Here is a 27476-nt window from a genome sequence, read left to right as displayed (position 1 = left end):
AAGATTTTATTTACTTGAGACAGAGAGAATGAGAGACAGAGAGCATGAGAGGGAGGAGGGTCAGAGGGAGAAGCAGACTCCCTGCCGAGCAGGGACCCCGATGCGGAACTCGATCCCGGGACTCCAGGATCATGACCCGAGCCGAAGGCAGTCGCTTAACCAACTGAGCCACCCAGGCGCCCAAATTCTGAATATTTTTAATTGTCCTTTGGCCTAACTTGATTGAATTTTGACAAAGGCTTTTTGTTGCCATTCTTCCATCAAAACAGCAGCGCTGGGGACAGCGCACGGAGCCTGGAACCAGACAAGTTTTGAGTTCAAAGCCTGACTCTGGCCTTTAGTAGCTGTGTACTTGGCAGAGATAATCTCCCATTCTCAGGGTCCTGGTCTGTAAAATGGAGTGGCGGGCCCCACCCTCATGGGCAAATGAGGGTCTTCTAGCAAGTGCTGAATTTCAGCTTGGCATCTGTTAAGCATTCCTCAAATGTTAGGCCCTTCCCTAATTGACCTGTTTTCCTTCCCAGTCTAAGCCAGTGACACTTCTCTGAAAAGGTGAAAAGGACGAGAACTTCCTTCCCAGGGAGAACTCCCGACCACATCCCTTTCCGGGTATCCAGCTCCTGTGCTTCCTGAAATTCTTGGTTTGCTACTTAACTCCTTCTGCTGTTGCATGGGTGCTCTCTCCCTCTGTTCTCTCCTGAAATCTCCCCAGGGCTTGAGAAAAATGGTCACTTGGTCTCTGTGGCCTTCATGCCGCCGCCCCCCCCCCCCCCCCACCGCTTCCGCCAGCATTAGAGAGATAGGTCTCCTGTGGTTGCTCTGTATTGGGAGCTGCCTCAGGGCTTGGTAAACTGCCCTTCAGGTCAGGGCATGCAAAGAGGTCAGAAGCCACTGGGCGTTGGCACCCAGGAAAGAATTAGGTTGGTGAAACCATTGCTTTCATTGCCAGGGGCTATCACGCAACAGGTTTATCCGCTCCTGAGGGTGCAGAGGTGGTGGCTCATGAACCTCTAGGCATTCTCTTGCTTTTTCTGAACGAGGGATGTTGGGGTTTAGGCACTCCAGGCTCTGCTCAGAGTAGAGTGCCCTGTTCTAGGGCAAAGGTACTATACTGCTCAACCCTAGTGGAAGCTGATGCACTGGAGTGTGGAGTGGGGCCCTGGGCCAGACCATAACCCTTTAGTTGTCAAGGGAGGCAGGGGAGTGGGACTGTAGGCACTGGTATTTCCCCACTGTTTCCGCAGCAGTGATGTCTAAATATTGTTAACGACGGTGTTACTGTCCCACGGTGAGAGCGCTCATTGCCAGCCCTTCTTCCGTCTCCTCCATGCTCGTCTGGATGCCTGTAGGCTCCTGAGGACCCACTCCCAAGTCAGGCGCCCTCATTCACACAGCTTATCTCTTGAAGTCCTCCCAAAAGCTCTGTCAGTTTCCACAGGAAGAAACAAGGTATGAGCCAAGGAGTACCCCCATCAAATGCCGTAGCTTCTCTCTGGACCCCCAAGCCCTCAGCATACCAACCCGGTCCAGCTTGCACCTGGCCTTCCATAGTTTGTGGGGCGGATGAGTTCAGCGGGGGTCCTGGGAAGGGTACAGTTCCCAACATCGCCCCATGTGCTTTGGGCCTGAAAGAACTTGGGTAGCACCATAAGTAATAGAAACCAGGCCAAGGGCTTAAAAGACTAAAGGATCTTCCGGGGCTTCTGTTGTGTGTTTGTCAGGGTTGGGGGCTTGGGGAAAGGAGGTTTGGAGGCCTGAAGGGGTTCCCAGGATTGGGTGTGCATGTCCTAGAGGGGTGGGTGAGTCTCTGCCTCTTGAGGGTGGGAGAGGGCTGGGAGGAGGTCTTTTCTTTCATTGGTTGTGTGGCCCTGCCCTCCTCCCCCTCCTTCTCCTGGAACATTCCAGACATTCCAGACTGCCATTGCTTTCAGGATATGGATTAAAACCCCAAACTGAGATTTGATTTCCTTACCCCATCCCCTCCCCAACTTTTCTCTACCCTGAAAAGAAAGCCCCTAAATCTGGGAGTCTGAAGTAGTAGTAGGAGGAGGGTATTTTTGATCTTCGATCTGAGAGTACACTAAGGGACAATCTTGAAAGAACTGTCTTCACACTGAGCCTCCTGCCTGGGGGTTGCTTTAAGCCCTTACTGGTTTGAATTCCCAGGCAGGCAGCCCCTAGAGGGAGTGACTCCTGTCATGGGGCATCAAGCTAGGTCAGTGTCCTCAGTCTTCCAATGGTGTAACCATCTGTTCCTCAGTTCTCCAACAGTTGGACTTTGATTGTGACGGTTCCTGCATTTTCTCAGCCTGTTTGGGCACAAAATGAGTGTTATATGGGACATCCCTCACTAGGCTAGATGCCATGGGGCCCCCTCTTTTGCCTATGAATGGAATCAAAGAGAGTGGCCTGGTGTGGGATCTGACGACTGGACTTGTTTCTTATCCTTGCTCTCTTGTCCTGCAGTGTAGCCTGACGACTTTAGATCAGGTTCATGAACCACCCAAGGTAGAGAGCCATACATGTAGATTCCCTTCAACACGTATCCTCCTTTTCCCTGAAGTCATTTTGTCCCAGGAAGAGGTTTCCTTTGTGTATTTCATCAGTAAAGACTTTCCCTGCTCAGAGCTGCACAATTAGAAGGGATCTTAGAGACCCTCCAGTTTCCATTTTGCAGCTGTAAGACACTTAAGGTCACAGGGATGGAATGAGTGAGCTGGCCTAGGACAGAGCCAAGAGGGAAACATTTATGGTGCGAGCTTAGCATCCCTTCCTCATGTGTTTTCAACACCCCCCTCCCCTAGCAAGCTAGGAGCTGACAAGGGCCCAGTAGGAACACTGAGGCCTGAAGCTTACATGGCTTAGTCAGATGAAGACTCAAATCAGGGGTAGTTCAAGAGCTAGAACTGGATTTTCTTGCTTCCCAGGCCAGTTTTCCCTCATGCTGTTAGAATTTCATTGGACCATGTCCCTGAACTAAGTTTGTGATCAAGGATATGCTGAGACATAAATGACAATTGACCAATGAAGATCAAGTCAATTGAAATGTTGTAAGCCCAGGGATTAGGGCATCGATTTGGGTAGTGAGCAGTTAATTGCCCTGGGAATCAACCTTGAACCTGAAAGCCTTCCTGGGGAAAATTACACTTTTAAGAGGTATTTGAAAGAGGGGAAGGAGAAAGAGAAGTCATTTGGAAGGAGGGAAGGTGGTGGTCCTGATGCTGTGTTGTGTGTTAATCGTTTCCACCTTAGTATTCCAAATGCGTCTGTTACTACACTTTAAGTACTTGAAACCCTTTGCTAAGCCCTAATATTATCTAACATCACCTGAAACCACCCTGTGAATAGGTATTGTCCCTGTTTTACAAAGAAAGGAAAGTGAGCCTCAAAGAAGTGAAATAATTTTAAGACCAGTGCTGTTAAGTGGAACAGAGATTTAAATCCATACCTGTATAAAAAACACTTAATTACCGCACTATTATCCTCCTGTCATTTGTTTGCATGTGTGTCTCTCCCAGTAAATTGTGAGCACCTTGAAGCCAGGTACTTTGTCTCTTTTGTTTGTCACCGTGTCCCCAGTATCTAGAACAAAGTATAGCCTGAAGTAGGCAACAGTTAAATGGGTATTGGATTAATGAATGAAGTCTCTGTAGCAGCTTTATATTCCTAATGCCTGAAACATGGTGGGAGGTAAGAGGTGAGAATAGGTGGTTAGTGAAGGAAAGAGCAGGGCGAGACCGGAGCACAGGGACAAAAAAAGCAGGTGTGATTTGGGGGGAATTATGTTACCCTGGTGCTTCGGGCCTCTGATCACAGTCTTCCTATCTGTCGTAGCACTGATAATTTACACTCTGAAGTGAGGCACCCTTCCACCAAATCTTCATTCCCAAAGGTTCTTGGATTCTCAGACTTTGGTGTTGAACAGAAGGTAGGGAGATACAGACTGACATAGGGATTAAACACTGCCAGGTCATAGGCCCCTAAAGCATCCAGAGTGGTCATTAATCCTGTTCCCTCTAATTTCAGGAGTCGGAAAATTCAGATTCGAAACATCCCACCCCAGCTCCGTTGGGAAGTAAGTGATTGGGGGAAACTCAAGACATGGGGAAGTGGAGACTGGAAAGGAAGCCCGGGCCAATCTGAGTTGGCAGACATGACTGGGGAGGTCCCCTGGTGGTTTGGGGGTCGGCCAGGGATGCTAGTACTGAGGGAGTTGGTTGGTTCTCATCCTCGGCCCAGGACTACCCATGTTAGTCCTTTGGGCTTGTGCCTGTGATGAGAGGCATTAGGAAGGTGGGTAGGGTGTTCCCTGAGCCCCAGACTTAGACCCCGGAGGCCCAAGTCTACTTCCAAAAAGGCCCTTGGAAGCCTTTTTGTTGTGCTCAAGTACATTTCTTCAAAGATACCCTGACAGGTTACCAGCAGTTATCGGTACCCTAGAGGGAGTAAGCTAAAACAGGTCATACTGCTCAGTCCCCACCTAAGGCTCTGCCTGTGCCACCATCCTTTGGGGTGAGGGTGGCTGGTGGCTGGCTTCGTGACAGTTCCTGGGATGCTCAGAATAGCCTTCCTCTCTTCTCTCGTCCATGCTCCTAGGTGCTGGACAGCCTGCTTGCTCAGTACGGTACAGTGGAGAACTGCGAGCAAGGTAAGGGTACAGTGGGGAAGTGGGGGGTGGGTGCTGGAGCAGTTTGGGGGATCTACTCTGCTTCGTTTTCCACGACCACATCCACCTGGCATAGCAAAAGCAGACAAGGCAGGCAGACAGAATATGGCACGAAGGGAGATCCACACATGGGGGACGTGGGCATGTCGTCCCAGCTTTGGCTGTGCTGCTTCTCTCTGGAACAGGTTTCTCTCTTTAATGAGCAAAAGTCACTCATTTCCAGCATGGGGTCCCAAGCTCTTAGGGGTCAGTCACGGTCGAAAGAGAGGTCTGAAGGGTTTAGCAGCATGGAAATGGGGCACTCGGCCTGAGTAAGTCTGCAGCCCCTTTACTTTAAAAGCTTCATGATTCTTTATGTTTGGCTGGAATAGTCAACTGGTTATCTCTTTATAGAAGCTCTGATTGTCAGCTATATGGCTTTGGTCAATTAAAAAAAACCAGATTTTATTACTGGGCACATAGTGATGGGCAGGCACAGTCTTTCAAGAGTGGGCCCACAGGAGAAATACTAAGAAATCTGGGTCATAAAATATTTGCTAAGATTTCTGAGGTTTCTCCATTGCTTCAGGTTATAAATAATTTCCAGAGGAAATGAGCTAAAATAAGAATGGTTTTGGTTGACACAAGGTAGAGCTTGTCCATTCGAGAAGATAGAAGTGGAGTTTGTAGATCTTCAGAAGCGTAAAGAATCACCCCATCGAGATTTAAATGCTTATCTCCATTTTCTTTGGAAAGGTGCAAGCTAGAAATCACTCTAGATTAAAATACTTGCCTGCACATAGGTAAAGTGCTGAATCTATCAAACAAGTTCTCCAGCTCTAATCCTGTAGGTTGCCTTTTTATCATAAATGCCAGGACACAGCTGGACACACTGATAACCATTGCCTAGTACTGCTCACGCGTTAGATTAATGACTGAGTTACTCTTGGACAAATAGCAAGAATGAGTGCGGGCTTGGGAGCAATTGTGAGCCACCCTGGGAGGCCCCGCAGGAGTCCACGATAGCTCAAATCTGTCTGGGGCTCACCCAGGAGCTGTAACACACCATATCAGGAGGGGAGACCCGTTCCCTGGAGAGAACACAATGGGAAATGTTTGATTTTGTTGGACAACAGAGAAAGTCTTCTGGTGTCACTTTCTAAGTGAAGTCCTTTCTGTCCACTCTTTAAAATCGCACCCCTTCCCACCACCTCCTTTAACCCTGATTTACATTTCTCCATGGCCATCATCAACCCATCTGATAGGTTAGAGAATTTGCTTATTGTACTTCACGTTGTCTGCTCCAGTAAGTTCCGGGAAGGCAGAGCCTTCGTTGGTTTCATTCATTCCTGTGTTTCAGTTTAACTGGAAAGATAGTTCTTGGCGGAGTCTCCCTTACTCACCACTGGTGGGGGAGCTCTGCGGATGAAGGCAAGAGGGGTTTAGAGTGGTCTGCGCTGAGGGTCTGTGGCCAGGTGACTTATCCTCAGGATGATGAGGGCAGAGGCTTGGTTTTTGTCACTGTCCTCCACCCCAGGGCTGAGCCGGCCTAGGGAACCCCAAATCAAAAGACAGACACAAGACACGTTAATTTTATTAATTCAAGAAGTGTGCCTCCAGACCGCCTGGAATTCTATTGTCCAGCCCAGTCTCTCCCTGTAGGAAAGAGTATATGGCAAAATCCAGTGAAGACCAAGAGGTTTCATGGTAAGAACGGAGGACTTGGATGGGAATAATGGCAGGTGCCATGGATTTATGATGGATTGAATGTGCATTTCCACTGCCAAGATGTTTGGAAGACTGAGTCAGGAAATCGCCATCCCTCGGTTCCCCAGTAGCTGCTCCTCTCAGCCCATTTAGCTTGGGTTATGATACACTCACGTGTGGTCCATCTGTCCTTGAGGATGCTCTGCAGTGGAAGTGGGTCTCTTCACCGTATTCTTAGAGACCATGTCTTGGGATGTTTGCTTCTATAAATTGCTAATCTTACGGTGTGTGCATTTTTAACTAGTTTAGCTTCCCAAGAATGAATTTGTCTCCCAGACCTGGTTTGTGCGCTCCCTGCCGCCTAACTGCTATGCTGACTTCAGCACCCTTTTGTCGCCCAGCTCTCGGGGGGTGGGGGGGTGGCCAGGGGAGATCAAAAGAAGACACAGGAGGGAAAATGCAAAAAGGTTAATTTGAATTTTCTAGGAGTTCTGGAGAGAGGGGCCTAAAGGGCACATAGTTTGCCTTGTCATTCATGTATTCCTTCTTACAACACATGTAACTTCTTATAACCTGAAAGGATGAGCTTTTTTTTTTTTTTTTTTTAAGATTTTATTTATTTATTTGAGAGAGAGAGAGCACATGAGAGGGGGGAGGGTCAGAGGGAGAAGCAGACTTCCTGCCGAGCAGGGAGCCCGATGCGGGACTCGATCCCGGGACTCCAGGATCATGACCTGAGCCGAAGGCAGTCGCTTAACCAACTGAGCCACCCAGGCGCCCGAAAGGATGAGCTTTTAACACTTGGGAGTTCATTGGCGGCATCTTCCAGATCTTGCTGCTCTAACCTTGGCCTCTGTTTTGCTCCCCCAGTGAACACCGAGAGTGAGACTGCGGTGGTGAATGTCACCTATTCCAACCGGGAACAGACCAGGCAGTAAGTGGGCCGGAAAGCGGGGCGGGGCGGGTCTTCGCGGGTTGTTGGGAGCCAAGTACGCGTGCTTCTCCACGCTGGAGTCCAGGCAGGCAGGAGCGCCTTCTGTTACTGTGATAGCCAGTCGCAGACTCTTTTTGGTTCAGGTTCAGGTTCAGTATCTCAAGGGTTCAGAAACTTATCAAGATTGGTAGCAAATCCATGGACGGGAAGGGACCCAAAGACCCTCCCAGGAAAGGTGGGGAATCCTCTGTAGGAGAAAAAGTGGGCTTTGCGTTGGGTCTCCGGGTGCCCGGCACTGCAAGGGTCCTTTGCTGTGTTGACGGCGCCATCTAGTGATAGTAGGGAGGAACTGCGAGGTTTACAAAAGGGATTTGTTCACGTTCTGATGTGGCGGGGGCAGACATTTTATTTCGGTGATGCCACGAGCCCCGATTGTGCTTCTGTCGGGTCCTGTTAGTCCCATCACACCTATGCTTTCTAGCTCCTTAAGCCCTTTGGTTGAGCAACTACACGCCTCACCCACTGGTACTGACAGACTTTGTACACTTTGTGCATTTACTCACTTACATCCCACCCGTTACAGGCTTTTTGCCACATTTAGCTTTTGACAGCTTTCTTGTTCCTTCAGCATGCTGCCTCTAGCTGGGTGATGATACATTTTAAAGATTTATTTATTCATTCGAGACACAGAGATAGAGTATGAGCAGAGGGAGAGGCAGAGGGAGAGGGAGAAGCAGGCTTCCCGTTGAGCAGGGAGCCCAATGCGGGGCTCAGTCCCAGAATTCTGGGATCATGACCTGAGCCGAAGGCAGACGCTTAACCATCTGAGCCACCCAGGCGCCCCTTAAAAGTTTATTTTTAACTTCTCTCTACACCCGACGTGGTGCTCGAACTCAGGATCCCGAGGTCAAGAGTTAGCACACTCTACTGACCGAGCCCGCCAGGAGCCCTGCCCCCATTTTCTTTTAAGTGGCTCTCTGGGCTCAGGATTTTCTGGAGGTCCCAACTGCCCCTTGTGGCTAGCGTGTGGTCCTTAGCCTGGCTCTAAAGGTCATGTCAATACTCGGCTTACTCCCCACTGCCTGTTGCTGCCTTGTGAACATTTCTAACCTGCATCAGCCGGTGTGGAACTGGATGGAGCTTGCCTCCTCCCCTCCCACAGTGTTACTCACTCCTGCTCTGCAGACATTCCAGATAGACTTAAACTCCTGCTTCCAAGCTGTAAGCAAGACATTCCGTCTCCAACCCTATTTTTTTTTTTTACAGTTTCCTCAAACATGGAAGGTGCCAGACTCAACAGGTGTAAAAACAAGTCTCTTGTTTCATGTGTTTATTATATTTATTCACTTACCATGAATCACATGTGATTCTCACATTAATCTTACGAGATGCGTAGTTCTGGCTGGAATTAATAAGCCAATTCAAAATTCACTGGGAATAACTTAATTTAGGTTTCCCTTTGATGTCTTCAGCCGTTTAGACTGGCAAGTTCTCTGAGGTGGAGGTGGGAGTGGTGGGTAGGTGGTCATCTCCCTTGTTTTCGGTGTGTTCCAAGTTGTAACCCAGCGTGCTTTGCACACGGAACGCCTTTGGTGTGATTGGCATGGTGTGACCAGTAGCCTCTCCCTCTGTCCTCAGAGCCATCATGAAGCTGAATGGCCACCAGCTGGAGAACCACGCCTTAAAAGTCTCCTACATTCCTGACGAGCAGATAGCACAGGGTCCTGAGAATGGGCGCCGAGGAGGCTTTGGCTCTCGGGGTCAGCCCCGCCAGGGCTCCCCTGTAGCAGCGGGGGCCCCAGCCAAGCAGCAGCAAGTGGATATCCCCCTGCGGCTCCTGGTGCCAACCCAGTACGTGGGTGCCATCATTGGCAAGGAGGGGGCCACCATCCGAAACATCACGAAACAGACCCAGTCCAAGTGAGTCTTGGCTGCTGGGCACTGGGAGCCGGGGTACCGCCTGGTAGCGCACCGGGGAGTCTCAGTATTTACGTTTCAGGAAATGTTGCCTGGGATGTGTTCCCATTTCTCTTCATTGGGGGATGGGGGTGGTTACTCCTCCAATTGCAGCGTCCTGGGAAGGTGGGGAGGTTGAATGGGCCTGGTGCATGCCAGTTGGTGGTAGTGGCTGGGCCACACCGTTATTAGTAGGAATGGTTCTAGAATTTCTCGTAGGACGTGCCACCAAGCAAACCCAGTCTAGGTGAGTCAGTCACTCTGGTGCACTGTGGGTTCAGCACTGCCTGTTGGTGGCCACTGGGCTGGGCAGCTTGGCCAAAGCCAGCCCTCAGTAATAGGTCATCATCCTGCCCCATCTCCGATTCCCCTACTGTTACCCCTCTAACCTCTTTTTAAAATTTTGACTTTATTTTTTTTAAAGATTTTATTTATTTATCTGACAGAGACACAGCAAGAGAGGGAACACAAGCAGGGGGAGTGGGAGAGGGAGAAGCAGGCTTCCCACGGAACAGGGAGCCTGATGCGGGGCTCGATACCAGGACCCTGGGATCATGACCTGAGCCGAAGGCAGACGCCTAACGACTGAGCCACCCAGGCGCCCCTGACTTTATTTTTTTTATTTGTGTATAGTGACCCCTCTTCTCTAATCTTTATAGCTAATCAGGGTACTCTGGAAAAGAACAGGTCACATCATGTCCTTACTCCGAATGCATCCTTTATTATTTACTTTTAATTTGGGACAGTGTGCCTTCCCTTTATAGTTTTACGGGAGAGAATCCAGCATTTAAGGGGAATGCAGCTTTAGAGCTGTGGGCTACTGATTGCCAGCCCTGTGTTCCCATGCCAGATGCCACCATCGTCCGTTCCCCCCTTCCCCCCCACCTCCTGACTGGGACAGAATCCAGAGCAGCAGGCTGGCCTGGGTTCCTCTGGCCTTTTCTCTGCCCTTTCCTGTTCTGCACTGGGACTTGTTCCAAGAGCCGTTTCTGTACTTTTGGTTGAGGAGAGGTGGTAAGGAGGGTGAAGAAGACTCTGGGTTTCACCAGGGACCCCTAACCATCCTTGACCTTGTGGTCCTTAGGATAGATGTGCACAGGAAGGAGAATGCAGGCGCTGCAGAGAAGGCCATCAGCGTCCACTCGACCCCTGAGGGCTGCTCATCTGCGTGTAAGATGATCTTGGAGATTATGCATAAGGAAGCAAAGGACACCAAAACGTAAGGCTTTTTTTCAACATTTCTCGTAATGAGGGGAGTACCACCTCCCCCGCTCCAACACACTTTATTCGCAAGAATGCAGGGATAAATAGGAGACAAAGGACATAAACTGAGACACGAGGTCCTCTTTTCCACAAGTAACACCCTGTATACTCTCTTAGCAGTTCTTTTTTTTTTTTTAAAGATTTTATTTATTTATTTGAGAGAGAGAGACAGAGAGTGCATGAGAGGGGGGAGGGTCGGGAGGGTCAGAGGGAGAAGCAGACTCCCTGCCGAGCAGGGAGCCTGATGCGGGACTCGATCCAGGGACTCCAGGATCATGATCTGAGCCGAAGGTAGTCGCTTAACCAACTGAGCCACCCAGGCACCCCCCCTTTTTTTTTTTTTAAAGATTTATTTATTTGACAGAGAGAGACACAGCGAGAGAGGGAACACAAGCAGGGGGAGTGGGAGAGGGAGAAGCAGGCTTCCCTCTGAGCAGGGAGCCCGACGCGGGGCTTGATCTCAGGACCCTGGGATCATGACCTGAGCCGAAGGCAGACGCTTAACGACTGAGCCACCCAGGCGCCCCTCTCTTAGCAATTCTGTGCACGTACAAGCGTGTGTATGCGTTTGTCCATATACGTTTGTGCGCACAGGTGTGCATGTGCATGTTTTAGCGCAAATAGGACTGTAATGAACGTGTTCTGTAGTTAGTTTTTTTCACATTTATGGATCAGTAATTACTGACCCATCTCAGTTCTTTCTAAAACTTCATGGAGTTCTATAGTGTGGCTATTTAAAAGTATACAATTGAATGAGCATTAACATGCGTATACCTGCAAAACCATCACCACGATTACGATAATGAGCATGGCCATCACTCTGGTAGTCCTTGTGCCCCTTGGCGGCCCCTCCCTACTTCCCCATTTCTCTAGTGCTAAGCAACCACCAATCTGTTGATTTTTGTCATCTTTTAAAATGTAGTTTTGTCCCGGAAACCCCACGTCTGCGGTGGCATGCTGACTGTGTCTCTGCGTGCCCCAGCATTTAACAGCTCCTGTCCCTCTCTCTTTCCCAAGGGCTGACGAGGTTCCCCTGAAGATCCTGGCCCATAATAACTTTGTGGGGCGTCTCATTGGCAAGGAAGGGCGTAACCTGAAGAAGGTGGAGCAGGACACAGAGACAAAGATCACCATCTCCTCGTAAGGCTCTCATTTACCTCTTTATGGGTGGGATGCCCGTGGGCTCAGGGACGGCAGTATATCATTGGGCCTTCATGCTTGGCCCCGTAAGTTGGATGCAGTTTCTGTTCTGTTGAAGAATAATCAGTGACATGGCAAAGAGCGTTTATCTCTGTGAGGGCTGGGGTTGCTGGAGCGCATCCTTTCGTCCTCTGGCCTGCCCATCACTCCTATCCCCTGCGTCTCAGAGAGCCTGCAGCTAGGGCGGGGTCTCAGGCATGTTTGCTGGTCCGTGAGAAGCAGACCGACCCAGGTCCTGGTCTGAGGATTGGGTGTATGCTCCCCTGTGTCGGGGCCTGTCTCCCCCGGAAGAACCAGAGCCAAGCAGATCGATTACCTCTTCTGTGAGCACTGTGCTTCTTCATTGCATCCCAGACTCGCTCTGTTCCAAAAGCACAGGAAGTGGGTTGTGTAGAACCACTGGAGAAACTTCCAGTCCTGAGCATCCTCATTGCTTTACCGGTGATGAAAACCTGTCTATGACTGGACTCATTGCAAATCGAGGGGTTTCAGTTGGGTGTTCTCCTCTCCCTGTACCTTGCTCCCTCCCTGCCTGGGTTACAGACTGAAGGCCAGAGACGGGGAGCTATTTGCTGAAAGTGAAACAGCCTGCAGGAGCTGTTTCTGCGGCTGATTCCCAGCCATGGCCCCTTCCTGTTGGGAGGATGACGCGGCTCTGCTCTCCCGCCAGGCTGCAGGACCTCACCCTCTATAACCCCGAGAGGACCATCACTGTGAAGGGGGCCATTGAGAACTGCTGCAGGGCCGAGCAGGAGATCATGAAGAAAGTCCGGGAGGCCTACGAGAACGATGTGGCTGCCATGAGTGTGAGTGCCAGAGGGCCAGTCACCCTAATGCTCTGAGCCTGGGGCACTGCAGATGGGGGTCTCCACCTGGGGTGGGCAGGCCACACGCCTTTGGATCTCCAATCCTCCAGATCTTTTACGTTTAATGAATAGAGATTCTTTATCTGATTGCTGAGGTGGGGATTGGGTTTCATCTTCGGTTTCAAAGTCTGTGGTCTTCCTGTAAGATTGGTGTTTGTGTGTTCTTCAGTGAGGAGAGGGGCCATAATTTTCATCTGATTTGTTTTTTTAAGATTTTATTTACTTATTTCAGAGATAGCACGAGAGCCAGGGTGAGCCGGGGGTGGGGGAGGAGCAGAGGGAGAGAGAGAAGGACAAGCAGACTCTGCATTGAGTGCAGAGCCCAATGCGGGGCTCGATCCCACAACCCCGAGATCATGACCTGAGCCGAAATCAAGAGTCGGACACTTAACCGTCTGAGCCACCTAGGTGCCCCTCATCTGATTTTTAAAAGGGAGTGAGGATGTGGAGTACAGGAAAAAAGGTGAGCCTTGGAGTCTAACGGAGATCTGTTGTTGCTGTGCCTTCTCATAGGAATGTTCCAGGGCAGGGTTAGTGGAGTAAACCACCAGAGAGATGGGACATCTGAGGCTCTGGTTGACCCTTCTGGTTGGTGTTGCTGGTTCTTGGTCCAGCGATAATGTCCCATCACTCACAGCTCCACGCTCTAAGTGTATGTGCGTGTGTGTGAGAACCGGAAGGGCAGGCAGGTTTTGTGCAAAAGCACCCAGTTCTCCTGTGTTCACTCCCCCCCACCTCTCCCACCCCTCCCACCCCACCCCAGCACTGCCTTCTGGATTCAGCCAGCCCTGCATCATGAGCTGACCTCTCCCTCCTTACCTTCCTTCCCCAGCTGCAGTCACACCTCATCCCCGGCCTGAATTTGGCGGCTGTAGGTCTGTTTCCAGCCTCGTCCAGTGCGGTCCCGCCACCTCCCAGCAGCGTCACCGGGGCTGCTCCCTATAGCTCCTTTATGGTAGGTGCAAGATCTCCTTGGGGGGGGGGGGGGGTACTGGGCCCTTCCATGGCCTCCCTTAGGGTCCAGCCCCCTGCGGGAGCCTGATGCTTAGGAATTTGCAGAGAGCGGGAAGGGAGGGCTGGGATGCCCCTCTTGGGCAGTACTCCCAGCCGTGTGCACAGCATCTCAGATGCCACCTGGGCTGCCGGCAGCCCTCTCCCTTTGTCCTTGGGGGCCTGGGGAGAGCCAAGGAGCGGGTTGCCCACGTTGGCCGCCAGGTGTCTGCCTTCTTCTCTTTGAGGCTGCACGCCCTGGGGGGTGGAAGGGCTTCCAGGCTGCGTCCCTCACCCCTGGTCGTAACATGCTCTGTCTCGGCAGCAGGCTCCGGAGCAGGAGATGGTGCAGGTGTTCATCCCGGCGCAGGCAGTGGGTGCTATCATCGGGAAGAAGGGACAGCACATCAAACAGCTCTCCCGCTTTGCCAGTGCCTCCATTAAGGTGACCTGCTCTGTCTCCTTCCAGGTCCTGGGAAGAGGGCAGCGCCCTGCTTCCACCCCCTCAACCTTTCTTCCCGCTGTTGTGTGGTCTGTTTCTCTGATGGATTGTCGTCCCCTTTGCATATGACTTTGCCCAGGGCCTTCGGTGCTCCTGGGCTTCCGGGCGAGGGAGGAGGTTTGCTTAGGTTCTGGCCTAGACTGACGTGGGTTCAGCCTGCAGCCCCTAAGCTAAGGCCGTCAGCCTCAACCACTGTTCCCTTGTCACTGCGATCATTGTCCTAGTGCCGTGAAATTTCACAGCCGGCGCCCCACTCGGCCAGTGCCCAGCGCTGGGGGGTGGGATGGGGGGGGTTGCGGTAGATGCCGACTGTGTTTTCGCCCCCCCCTTGGCTGGGGTCCAGCGCAGAGAGAAGGGAGAGTGTCCTCGTGAAAGTTTCACAAGCTTAAATCCAGTTGTGTCGGTGGCCCCTAAAGGACTTGGTCAGATGCAGGGATTCTTTTCTGCTGAAGTGTGGTCCCTGCCCTCCTCACCGTAGGCATTTTGTCTGTTCCCCACTCTGGGCAGGACCCCACGGAAGCCTCCCCGGGAAACTGGGAGGGTGGACGGTGAGGAGGGAATGTCCCTGGAACACACGCACCCACGTCTACATCACATTTTTGGTGCAAGGGCAATGCCCTTGGGGTTCAGGGCCTTTGTTCTCACCTCTCCTAGCCCTCGGAAGTAGGTGGTGGGAGTGGGATGGTGGGCTTGGAGGAGGTGAAGGTAGGGGGCACCTCTTTGACCAGCTCTTTGCTTTCTAGATTGCTCCTCCTGAAACTCCTGACTCCAAAGTTCGTATGGTCATCATCACTGGACCCCCAGAGGCCCAATTTAAGGTTCTCATCTTTGTTTTTCCAAAGAAAAGGAATTGAGGTTGGGTGGGAGTGCAAATCTGCATAACACTTTCTTAAAAAAGTTTTTATCTATTTATTTAAGTAATCTCTACATCCAATGTGGGGCTTGAACCCATGACCCCAAGAGCAAGAGTCTCATGCTCTTCTTCTTCTTCTTTTTTTTTTTTAGATTTTATTTATTTATTTGAGAGAGAGAGAGCACATGAGAGGGGGGAGGGTCAGAGGGAGAAGCAGACTCCCTGCCGAGCAGGGAGCCCGATGCGGGACTCGATCCGGGGACTGCCAGGATCATGACCTGAGCCGAAGGCAGTCGCTTAACCAACTGAGCCACCCAAGCGCCCCTCATGCTCTTCTGACTGAGCCAGCTGGGTGCCCGTGGACAGCATTGCAATGCTTTCAATTTGGCATCAAACTCAACTTCTGTTGACTTCTTCCCTCTTTCCTTCTGAAGGTGAACAGAAATACAGGACAGAAGGAAGGCTGAGGGCTTCTTTCTGGTGCCCTGCCTTAGTTAGGAAGGAAGATCTTTGATGCCCAGTTCCCTTCTCTTCTTCATGTCCTACTGCATTGCTGGGTCCCTGAACTTCTGGTCACAGAGCCAGAGAGCTAACAGTTAGCTCCTGCTGACCTAGGCAGGGATGGAGAAGGGGATGCTCTCGAGGCTGTGTGGGCTGTCCAACATCCTATCCTCTGGCTCACTTGATCAGCTGCCTTATTCACCTAAATGGGATCATCCCAGACTCTGTAGGGTTGTGTAGCTTATGAATTGTACTTCTGGGAAGTATGTGTTCAGTTACTCTACCCAGGCTCTCCAGTATTACAAGTAAGCAGAAGGAACAGGTCAGTGCTCTTGGCCATTTTCCTATCCCCTGGTGTAGATGGTTGATGCACCCGTGGGCTGGGCCTGTGGGGCCAGAGAGGATGGGGTGGGGCTTGGGGGCTCTATTTCCACGTGTACCTCACTTCCCTTTTGTCATGTGTGTGGCCTGCTGATTAACAAGGACCCCCTCCTCTCAGGCTCAGGGAAGAATTTATGGAAAACTCAAGGAGGAGAACTTCTTTGGTCCCAAGGAGGAAGTAAAGCTGGAGACCCACATCCGGGTGCCGGCGTCAGCTGCTGGCAGGGTCATCGGCAAAGGCGGCAAAACGGTGAGCCTTCAGACCAGGGATGAACCTTCCGGATCTTAGTCCTCAAACCCCATAGCTCTGCCCTGGCCTCCTACTCCCCTACCCCATACAGTAAGACTTCCGACTTGCTCCTTTACCCAGTTCTCCTCCCCAGCCCGGCTCCCGGGTCCTCCAGTTACCTGCCGGGGACTCGCCTCTTGCCCCTCCCTCCAGCCCCCGCCATGCTTTCTTGGTAGCCCCCCCAAACTCCTCTCTGCCCCCCGCCCCCCCCAGGTGAATGAGTTGCAGAATTTGACAGCAGCCGAGGTGGTGGTGCCAAGAGACCAGACCCCGGATGAGAATGACCAGGTCATCGTCAAGATCATCGGGCATTTTTATGCCAGCCAGGTACATGTGGCACGCCCCGCCCCCCCGCCCCCCCCCGCCCCGCCCCGCCCCCTCGTGGGAAGACAGCAGGAGCCCAGGGATTGGAGAAGCAAGAGGCCAGATGTTGATTTGCATAGCTTTGACCATGGCTTTGACCAGTCCCGTGGACTTCTGCCTGCCTCTGGACTGGGCCATTCTTTTCCAAGTGTAGGAGTGTGATGTGTAGATGTTGTATGCTCTGTTCGAACTGAAGGGAAAGTGGGTGCCTGGGTGGCTCAGTTGATTGAGCGACTGCCTTCGGCTCAGGTCATGATGCTGGAGTCCTGGGATCGAGTCCTGCATCGGGCTCCCTGCTCGGCAGGGAGTCTGCTTCTCCCTCTGACCCTCCCCCCTCTCATGTGCTCTCTCTCATTCTCTCTCTCTCAAATAAATAAAATCTTTAAAAAAAAAAAAACTGTAGGGAAAGTGATTTGAGAAGTTCTGTATATAGTATATATTCTATATAGTGACTAGTATTTTTCTGTGTTACTTGCTATATGTTAAGACTTTCCTGTTGTCTGACTTTAGTCCTTCGCTCACCCCTTTTGCACCAGATAAGAAAGGAAATTGGTATTACCCACCACCCAGTCTTGTTTGTGGAATAATAACAGTGGTAACAACATTCTGGATTGCCTTTTTCCAGTGCAGTCCCTTTGCCTTTCTCACGACTACTCCATCCTTGGTTCCAGTTCTACTGTCCCATCCAGAACTCACCAGCCCCATATCACCTCCAGGGGCCCAGTCGGCACTGCCTGGCATTGGGACTGACCCCAGAGTCTGGAAAGAGGGTGGATATCAGGTTCAAATCTTAAATTTGAATCTTAAAACTCAGAGAAAGGTTGATTGAAAGGTAGTGGGGTTTCCCTAAAATCCTCTGGCGTTGGGATTGGAAGGGATATGGAGACTCCTGGACACAAGCCCTTCTGTTCAGAGGATAGGCAGTTCCAAAGCTAGATGCTGCCTAAGCGGTCAAGGGCAATACAGGATCCTGGAACCCCGAACCCCAGCTCTCGGCTCCCAGTGTGGTGTGGCCAGACAGCACCAGGAACGGGTTTTGGAGGCAGAGGGCTTTGCGCTCAGACCCCACATGGCTTTTCTGCTGTATGGCCTTGGCTAAGAAACTTTCTGTGACAGTCCTTGGAGAGAGGTATCAACAAGAGTCACGATAGTATCTAAGATTTCTGGGTGCATCTGGTATACCAAGCAGTATTGTGTGGTTCACGTATATTAGCTCATTTAATCCTCGTGACAATCTCATTGTACAAATGAGGGGTGTGGTAGTGTGAAGGATAGGTCCAAGGATGCACAGAGCCAGGATGTTCTCAGTACCGAAGTGTGGGGGTGGTGGTGGTGGTGGTGGTATTTTTCATGTGTTAGAATGAGAATTAGAGGGAAATCTTTGTAAACCATCCGCTTGCGGCTGAGTAGGAAGTAATATAAATCCTGAGTCCACAGCCTTTCCCCCACCTACACCATCTTTCTCTTGAACCAAGAAACCAAGCACTCTGTTTATGGAAGGAAGCGATTCTGGTAAACGGTTAGGGGCACCCCGTGTTGTAGTTGGTTTCCCTTGCAGAACTCTGTCCTTAGCGAAGAAAGGAAAGAGTAAAGAGACGATCCTTGGGTATTTTGTCCATTTTTTACGGTGGAGCTTAGGTTTCACTGCTTGTTTGTAAATCCATGTCTGGACGTTCCATCCCCTTTATTGGGAGCTCTGATTTGTGAGGAGGTCTCCTACCTGATGACCCTCTGACCAAACATACACCTGGAAACTCCAGGGGTTTTATTTTGGGTTCAGTAGCCTGTGTGGCGAGTTTGTCAATTTTTCAATTCTGGTGAATGAGTTTGTACTCTGTCCGCTCCCCCCCTCCCCACCGCGGTGGGGGCTGCTCAGGACCCACGGGGAGGCAGACAAACTTTAGGTCCCACTCACTCACTCTCTTTCTGTTGTGTTTGTTGCCGGTGTCTAGGTCCCGATGGCTTCTCTCCCCTGGGGTCTGGCTCTCTCCTTGCCTTTGGGGATCTTCACTCTTGCCTCTTCTCTGGTTCTCCCACAGATGGCCCAGAGGAAAATACGAGACATCCTGGCCCAAGTTAAACAGCTGCACCAAAAGGGACAGAGTAACCAGGCCCAGGCACGGAGGAAGTGACCAGCCCCTCCCCATCACGTCGACTCAAGGACAACGGGCTGAAATCGAGAGCGCGTTCTCCCCAGCAGGCCTGAGAATGAGTGGGAATCAGGGACACTTGGGCCGGGATGTAGATCAGGTTTGCCCACTTGCTTGAGAAAAGATGTTCCAGTGAGGAACCCTGATCCCTCGGCCCCACACGCCCAACCAATTGGCCCGACACTGCCCACCCCTCAGGGTGTCACCATGGAAATTTCTAGCTCAGGGTGCTTTTAAACGTGGATTGTTTAAGTAAGTTCTCCAGGTCCCACCGAGAGGGTGGGTCAGACCCCAGTGGGAAGAGAAATAAAATTTCCTTCAGGTTTTTCAATCATGCAGAGGGGTGTTTTAATCAGCCTCAAAGGATGGTTTGCTTCTTGACCCTAAAATCCTTCCAGCCTTCTCCTGCTTGGTCCGTTGATTAAAATACCTCTACTCTCGTGCCCTGACATAGCCTCTTCCTATATTCACACGAATTGTTTTATCTGTACTGCTACCAGAAAAAGTGGGAACCAGTGCATTGCTTTGCTTATGTTATTGATTCAAAGGAGCAGACACACCAGCATCTATAGTTTATTATCCCACTCCTTCCCTAACCAACCAATAGGAACAGCAAGGAATAAAGAATGGGGGAAAAATATGATTAAAATACATAGTAATCCACGTTTAAAAGGAGTGCCCTTATGGCTGATCTAGTCCAGATCACCATCTTGAAAAATTGGCGCAATTAAAATTTTCTCCGCTCTGTCGGGACTTCCCCACCAAGATTCCCTGCCCCATTCGCGTCCTCCTACCCATCTAGGTGCACATGGGTGGTACTGAATGCTCAGCGGGATAGGGGCTGACCACTGTACTGTCCCTGATTCCCATCATTCTCAGGCAGATTTTATATTTTTTTAAAGTCTATTTTAATGATTGGATATGAGCACTGGGAAGGGGACATGACTCCCCTTGATAAAGTCTCAGTTCCATGGAGGACTTGAGTGGCCCCAAAGGCTGCCACTGTGCCCTCACTCCAGCCCATGTGCTCCTATAAGGGCTGGTTCCCAGAGGCAGGGGTTGCGGGGCACTCCCCCCCCACGGCACTGTTCCCTTGGTGGTGGTGGGATGTGGAACCCAACCCTGAGCTCCCGGTAAAGCTGAAGCCCGTCATCTGGCATGTATTACGAATATTCAGTAAATTGGAGAGTATTTGCTTCTGTTTTTATCCTCGAGGCATATTTAACCGATGGCTTCTGCCTCCGTCAATCATTGGCATGACCAAAGTTGTGCCTGAAAACAAAATTCAAAATACCAGCAGCATTATGCACAAAAGGGGTAAATAACCTTAATTTATTAATTTACTAGGCTCAATAAGATCCCGTTGGAAGTTCAGCCCTTATGGAAGACGGCAGCCATCAGTTAAATGAGGTTAGGCCTCCCCTCCGAATACACTGATTGTCAATGCATATTAGCCAGGTGGTGCACTTTAGCTACCTTGGACAATGCTATCAAGTGTGCTGGGAAGGGAGGAAGGCCTCTCTGCATGTGGAAAAGCCCATGCGTGGAGTCCCCTCCTTCCAACACTGCCACAACGACAGTAGTAATAACGAGACAACCATGACACGTGGGCGGAGTCAGTCAGGTAATGCTGTGCGCGAAGTAAACTACCTCAAGGTATGAAGTTACCTCAGCAATTACTTTCCTTTTTGTTCCCCCCACCTTTTTTTTTTAACCTTTTTTTTTTCTTTGCGGCTTGCTGATATTTTATATAAAAAAAGAAAAGCAAAGCAAAAGAGAAGCTGATAGTCTTGAATATTTTATTTTTTTAATGAAAAGAAAAAAAACGAGAAAGTTATGTTTCATAATTTCTTACAACATGAGCCAGTGTAAGCCTTTAGGATCTCTCTATGGAGAACAGGCCCTGTGGGCAAGGCAGGAGGGGCTGGCTCTTTGGGAGGAGACTGGGGCTGCGCAGGCCCAAGGTTGAGAGAGCCCGGGGGAGGCCCTGATCTCTGACTCCCGGATTCCTACGCCACTGGGGCCTCTCTCTTGATCTCCTGCCTGTTGGGATTCAGAGACCTAGCAGAGCTGTAGGCCTCCAGGGGCAAACAACAGTCCCCAGCAACCGGCCCCTGGCATCCGCCCCCTCTCTCCCTTTTTGGTTAAAGGGCATCCCAGCCAGTTTTCCCCACCAGTGGTGCTGTTGAGATATTTTAAAATATTGCCTCCGTTTTATCGAGGAGTGAAATAATAACTAAAAAATATACCCATTAAAAAAAAAACCCCTCTATTTCTCTGTTTAGAAATATGGGAGCCAGATTCCGTTGGTGGAAGAGACAAAGCTGCTCTCTCACCCTCAGAGAGGTCCGCCTGGTTTGTCATTGCAATCTTTTTCCTTCTTCTTCTTCTTCTTTTTTTTTTTTTGTTATTTTCATTTCAGTCCCATCTTGCTATTCTTTTTTGGTCTATATCAACAGACCAAGGAGCAGACAGACACTCGGATGCCTGCTCCCCTGTCTCCTCTATCTTCTTTAGATTGATCTGATTGATTTTAACAGTGGACCCAAACTAAAGGAATTCCTAATTTAGGGTGGTGGGTGGCCAGGAGGGGTAGGAGTTATGGGAATGTGATTGGGGACAGGTTCCTGCCTCGCTCATGTCTTATCCCTTTGTCCCCATGACATTCCTTTTTAACCTCCAGAACGGTCTACCCCAAAGAGAGGAGGATGCAGGAGAGCGTTTAGGGGTAATATCAGGCCAATCTAATTTGAGCTTCCCACCTGTCCTAACCCACAAAAAAAGGGGGGGGTCTCCCAACTTCCATCTCTGGCTCTCTATGCTTTATCCCAAAATGAAGCAGATAACGTTCAGACATCGGCCATTTGGTGATTTAAGGTGAATTTCCAACAGCAAGCATGCTTTAATATCTGGTTCAGATTACCAGCAGGAAAAAAACAAAAACCACCCACAGTACCTGAAATGTGATTGTTGCAGTGTTCAGTTTCCTTGGGATCCTGCTCCCTTCACACCTTAAGCCCACGTCCTTTTCCTTTGGCTGGTTCAGCTCCCAGAAGAGATCAGGAAGTGTGGCGAGGGACTATCCAATATGAGTTGAATTAGCACGGCTCCACTCATCGCTGACATTTGCCCAGCAGGAAGGTTGTGAAAGTTACCCTACCAGAAGCAGAAGGAATATGGTTTGGTGGTTAAAGTTTAGGGGAGATAAGGACCTGTCTTGGTGGGCCCACCTTTGACCCTGAGGCTAGGCTAGGTCTTGGGCCAGTTCCTTGTCCTCCCGCACATCACCTCCATTTCCCCATCCTTGGTGAGAGAAGTCAACGTGAAAAGCACTTGGGAGATTTGGAGGATCTGAGAAAAGCGACTTTTAAAAAACCACTTCTTATACTCGAAGATTATATATATGTGTGTGTGTGTGTGAGCGCTACATATAAATTTTTAAGAAAGGACCATCTCTTTAGGATCTATTTTTTAATTCTGTGGAACACACAAAAAACCAAAATGGTTTGATTTACTAACTTAGAAGTTGCATCTGACAGTTAACACCCCGATGGCTTTAATCCCCTCTAGGGTCTGGTTGCCTTTTGCAGTTTGGACTGTGGACTCAACTCCTCGGAGGGGTCTGGGTAGGAGAGAGCTGAGTGGAGGGACAGGGAATTTTATCCCCTGCTGCTCTCTCCCCCCCCCCTCCCAGTCCCTTGTCAGTCTTTATTCCTTTTCTCATGAGCTCTCCACTTCCAGGGGGGTGGTTGGGAGCTATGAGGTACGCCTCACTACTGCAGCAAAGACCCCGTGTAAAACCCAGAGAACACTGGGGGGGGGGGGGACACTCCAGGTGGCTCTGTGTCCGTTTTCCTCTGTGCCAAAGACAGACAGACAGAGGCTGAGAGAGGCCGCTTCTGAATCAAAGCAGTAGCCATCTTTCGACATAGACTTGGGCTCTCTGAGAGGGGCTCCTGGAGACAGTGTGAGCTAAAGACGCGTCCTTTCCCTTCTGAGGCTCCTGGGGGACGTGGGGGCGGGACTTGCCAAGGGGTAGGGAGCTGAGAAAGGGGTCCGTTGGCTCCTGGTTGCACTTTGGGGAAGGGGGGAAAGTTTGGGGCCCCTCCACGTGGGACTGCTCTCCGTCCCCTGCCCCCACTGCAGAGATAGCACGGCGAGTTCCCTTCAGGCCTGGCAGACTGGCAGCGAGGAGGGGCCTCAGTTAGCTCTCAAGGGTGCCTTCCCCTCCTCCCACCCCAGACATACCCTCTGCCAAACTGGGAACCAGCAGTGTTTCGTAACTACCTCACAGAGCCCCAGAGGGACCGCCCGAGCTTCCAGTTCGTGAAGAAGCTGGCACCTCTAGTCAATCCTTTCCTCCCACCTCCCATCCAGGGGTGGCGGGAGATCCTAGTGGCTTTGGCATTCAAACCATGCAACTGTTTGGCCTGTTTGTTGAAAACCGGTAGAAGGAAGACAGCACAGCCTAACATAAAGTAATTGCAGGAAGATGGAAGACAAACCCTCAGTGCCAGGGGGACATAAAGCCATTTCCCTTCCAAACCCTCGATGACTTCGATGCAGAACATTTCTCTTGTATTCAGACTTGGAGTAACACCAGCTGAAAGCTTCGGTTTCTTTCCTTTGGATACAGAAGGCTTCTCTATCGGGGTACAGGGCAGGGAGGAGACCTCGTGACCGAAGGTGGAGGTAGAGGGTGAGGGCCAGATCCCAACCTTGACCCTCGGGCCCATGCACCTCCTTGGGGCACAGCCTGATGATGGCACCCTTTGTAGGGTGCCTTAGTATGGTTGAATCCGGACTGACAAGACATGAAAGAATTTTTTTTTTTTTTCTGAAATGAACTAGCAGGAAGCTCCTCGGGAGCACGTGTTTTGAGTAACCACAGGTGATGGATGCTACGAGTAGAAATGGATTAACTACCTCAATCCTTACAATAAGATTGGAACCAAGGGCGGGGACTCGTGCATGAGGGTATGAATCCCAGCCAGGAGAAGTGAGTTGAGGCTTATGCCAGAAAAGGTTTGTTCTTGAGGAACAGGCAGGCCTGCCAGGATCCCCCCACTCCTGTCAATGGGGCTGGGAGGTCTGGCAATTAAGCACCCCCTTTCTGCCTTCCTTGCCCTGGGGTCCAATGTCACCCCTTTCCCTTCAGCCTGCTCCCGCTGCCCCCACTTGCTCTATCTTGTTGGACCAGAGAGGCTGGCTGGGGGTGAAGTCGGGGCTTGGGCCTGGAACCCATCACTCAGCCCTAGCGTCAGGAAGCCTGGGGAAGCCAGAGTTCAGACCTCTTCAGGGTTTCTCTGAGATGCTCTGCCTCCATTGTACCCCCTTCTCTGTCTTCACGGGGACAGTTGGCTCTAGAAGAAGAGGTGGTGCAGGATCCTTTGTCCTGAGAGAGTCCAAGGCCCCGTCCTCTGGTCGCTCAGGCGTGTTTGTAGTCGGGGAGTCCACTGGGCGGTCCCAGCCCCTCCCCACCCTCTAATGGACCTCCTCATAGAAGCCCCATTTCACTTTTGTTTTATCTACCTCTTAGCAAGACAATAGAGATAAATTAGGTAGTGGCAACTCCACTTGCTTAGGTTAGGGGGGGAAAAAGATTTCTTTTTCCAAAGGAAAAAAAAAATATTACCTTAAAAATACTTTCCAAAAAATTTTAAAAAACCAAAAAAAAGAAAAAAATTTAAAAATTAAAAAAAAAAAAGAGGGAGACATTTTCCAGTCACCACTGGATTGTTTTAATTCCCCAAACTTTTCTCTTTTTTTTCCCCCGTAAATAAGTTTCACTCTTTGGCGAGTTTCTCCACTTGTTTAAGATAACGTGCTATTTTAACAGGTACAGCTTTCACAGCGCCCCCCTGGCTTGCGTACCCCCCCACCCTACCCTCCACACCCCATTCCCCCACCGGTGAGTCCTACCTGTGCTCACCCCAAGACCCTCCCAGCCAGGTGATTTCAGCCCCCCCCCCGCCAAGAATAAAGACTGTGTGTGTTGGGGTGCTTACGTCTCGACTCACCATTTCCCCCTGTGGGGGTTGGGGGGCCGCTTGTAACACTTCTGTGTAAATTTTATGTAACCCACTGCAATGTAAAGCTGTTCAAAATGAATTTCAGCAGATGATGAGTTAGCGTAATGAATAAACATCCTCTACCACCACTTGGATTCTCCCCTTTCTCCAGCAACTTCATCCTGGTCCCGGAAACCAGACTAAGTCAGAGGAGCCCTCTCCCCTGAGGCAAAGTGAATTGGTCTCCAGTCCTGAGACCCCACTCACTCAGGAGAGTGGAAGATGTGTTTTTATGGATGCAAATCCTGGTGGGGGCTGGAGGGGGCCCCTGCATGTGACTGCTCTCCTGGTCTGTAATTGTGGCCACTTTGAAAATTGTACTTGGCTGGCCACGTGCCAGCCATCACCGCCAGATTTTGGTTGTACCCTTTCTCCCGCCCTTTCATCTGTTCTTTGCTCTGTCCGGGGAGGTGGGGCAGCTGTGGCTCAGACTTTGCAAATTTGTTCTTTTGCTGGATGAGCACTCCAGCTTTTCCCGTGAAGTTGTTTCAGCTACAAACCACTTCATTATGCTGTTTCAATTTCAAAATAAAAGGAAACTTCTATGGAAAGCTGTGTATGTGTGTGCGCGCGCGTGTGCGTATGTGTGTATCTCCGGGGGGGCTTTCAGGGTCTGGTAGCTGAGATGCTCCAACCTTCAGCGGCTGACTTTGGTGTGTGAGCCCTGGTTTCCAGGGACCAGAGTCGCTCAAATACAACCTAGACATTTTTCTTAAATTAGCCGACAGCCGACGGGAGTGGCTTGGAGATGGTGCCTTGCTATTCGCTTCCTTTGCATGCTGGATGGAATAAGGCCTCCAGGGGGAAAAAATGTTGGAAAATCACAATGCAGAGCAGCCACGGCTGGGGAAATGGGGAAGAGGTATTGCCTTTCTTGACACCTGCCCTAAGAAGAACTATGCAAATGGCTTCTTTCTCCTGGGTTTTGATCACCACTGTGGTCCTGCCCTTGCCTGTTTTCCTTTTTTGAATGTCAGGTCGGTGAAGGGAAGGGACAACCTCGTGGGACACAACCTCCTCTCCTAACTGGGCTCTCCTGATTCTTGGTCCGGCCCTTTCCTCTCTGACATGTCTTTCAAAGACGACATGGCGGTCCTGGGCAACACCATGCTTGAAGAAACGTTCTAGGTTAGCTGTTGAGTAAATAGATGGGCCCAGCGCCAGTTATGGTCTTGTGAAATCTCGTGAAAAGGGGACACGTGAAGAATGGCCCGTCCCTCCCACTTAGGTTGTATGTCTGCCCTGGGTCTTGAGCAGATCAGTGAAGCCTTCCCTTCCACCGGAACAGTGGGGGTATTTGCTAAGAATAGTGGCGCCAGGCTCTGCTTTCCTCCTTCCACTCCTTTCCCTCCTCTCTTGCCACATCTTTTCTCTTTTCCCTACTTAACCCAATCTTGTTTGAAATACCTTTAACGTGGATCCGGGTGGGTTTAAAGCCATTAGGCTAGGTTCAGCATTGCTGTTACTTGTGTCTTCCCAAATAATTGGATACATGTTGCGACATGATTTTCCAGTCCTGGTGGAAGCTTTATATAGGAGGTGAATATTTGTTTGTTCCCTGCCTTGTTTCATAAATCATGAAGGTGACTTACACATGGGAATGAAGCCCTGCGGATACTTCACTAATAATGGTCAATGTTTGTTGAGATAAATCGTGTGCTCTTACACACACTGGAGGCATTAAAGGCCTTACATGATGGAATGTTTAACCCTCACTGTTAACAACCCTAAAATGAATGTGACTCCCATTTTATAGATGAAGATGATCTCCGAAGATCAGAGAGGTTATGTTACTAAAGCCACAAAGCGTTTGATTCTAGAATCCGTGCTTTAACACTACAGCTAACCAGTTCCCATCTCTGCAAGAGAAACCTTCACTGGTGCCTATGAAGCAAGATGCAAGCTGTTTCAGCTGATGGTTTGCTAGAACACCCTTAACTCTTCTTTTGACCATCCATGTAAGTAATTGACGGTAAATTTGCAAGCGGCTCTTTGTATCTTTACTGGTCGAATCAGAACTGGCTTTGGCCTTGGCTTGTCATGTGTGCATGAGCTTGACGGATTTGGTGCTCAGTCTGGGGCCCATGAAGGCACAGTGCCCTTAATAATACGTGTGCCCCAGGATCTGGTAGCGCAGCCCTCACCTAAATAGTGGGCCAGAGGGCAGGCGTCCTACCTATTTGGGAACTGTGAGGGTCATGGATCAGGTTAGTGTATAGAATTTTCTGGAACCTGATAGCTGATGCCACCTGTTAATAAACATTTGGCGGTCAAGTGGCTAGAGATGGGATTGGTGCCTTCAGGTGTTAAAAGTGAGTTTGAGGGGCATCTGGGTGGCGCAGTTGGTTGGACATCTGATTCTTGATTTAGGCTCAGGTCATGATCTCAGGGTCGTGGGATCGAGCCCCAAGTTGGGCCCACGCTCAGTGTGGAGTCTGCTTGAGATTCTCTCTCTCCCTCTGCCCCTCCCCCTGCTCACACACACACTCTCTCTTTTTAAATAAATAAAATCTTTAAAAAGGAGTTTGAGGCTGAGTTGATGGCCACTTAAAACCAAAAGGCAGTGCAAAGCTGTGCTGATGGGTGCAAGTTGCTCCCTCTCGGTTCAGCTACTGCACAGACCCCCTGCAGTGCCTGTGTTAAAACTCCTTGGTTTGTGTTTCTGTAAAAAAAAAAAAAAAAAAAAAAAAAAAGCACCTAATAGAGTTTGGGCAAAAAGCTTGCAGGGAAGCCATGGGCAAGGTAGGGGGGTGCTGGTGCTGGTGCTGGAGATAAAGATGAAATAACTTTGTAAGTGAAGGGTCC

General features: G+C 50.3%; 1 protein-coding gene across 2 annotated transcripts in view; it reads left to right on the top strand.

Moving 5' to 3' along the window:
* IGF2BP1 (insulin like growth factor 2 mRNA binding protein 1) overlaps positions 1–18582 on the top strand; it is a 39500-nt gene extending 20918 nt beyond the window's left edge. The window contains exons 3-15 of one of the 2 annotated variants that reach the window (XM_035027384.1): positions 4027–4075; positions 4597–4648; positions 7223–7286; positions 8925–9206; positions 10327–10461; positions 11523–11645; positions 12376–12511; positions 13404–13526; positions 13887–14006; positions 14807–14881; positions 15917–16048; positions 16301–16414; positions 18490–18582. In XM_035027384.1, the coding sequence (XP_034883275.1) occupies positions 4027–4075; positions 4597–4648; positions 7223–7286; positions 8925–9206; positions 10327–10461; positions 11523–11645; positions 12376–12511; positions 13404–13526; positions 13887–14006; positions 14807–14881; positions 15917–16048; positions 16301–16414; positions 18490–18582 (1498 nt within the window). The remainder of the gene's footprint in view (positions 1–4026; positions 4076–4596; positions 4649–7222; positions 7287–8924; positions 9207–10326; positions 10462–11522; positions 11646–12375; positions 12512–13403; positions 13527–13886; positions 14007–14806; positions 14882–15916; positions 16049–16300; positions 16415–18489) is intronic. The other variant, XM_035027385.1, reaches the window with a different exon arrangement.
* Positions 18583–27476: the final 8894 nt, after the last annotated feature.

This window comes from Mirounga leonina, unplaced genomic scaffold (genome assembly GCF_011800145.1).
Source record: "Mirounga leonina isolate KUSES-001 unplaced genomic scaffold, KU_Mleo_1.0 Mir_200, whole genome shotgun sequence".
Classification (NCBI taxonomy): domain Eukaryota; kingdom Metazoa; phylum Chordata; class Mammalia; order Carnivora; family Phocidae; genus Mirounga; species Mirounga leonina.
This window is presented reverse-complemented; position numbering and strand designations above follow the sequence as displayed.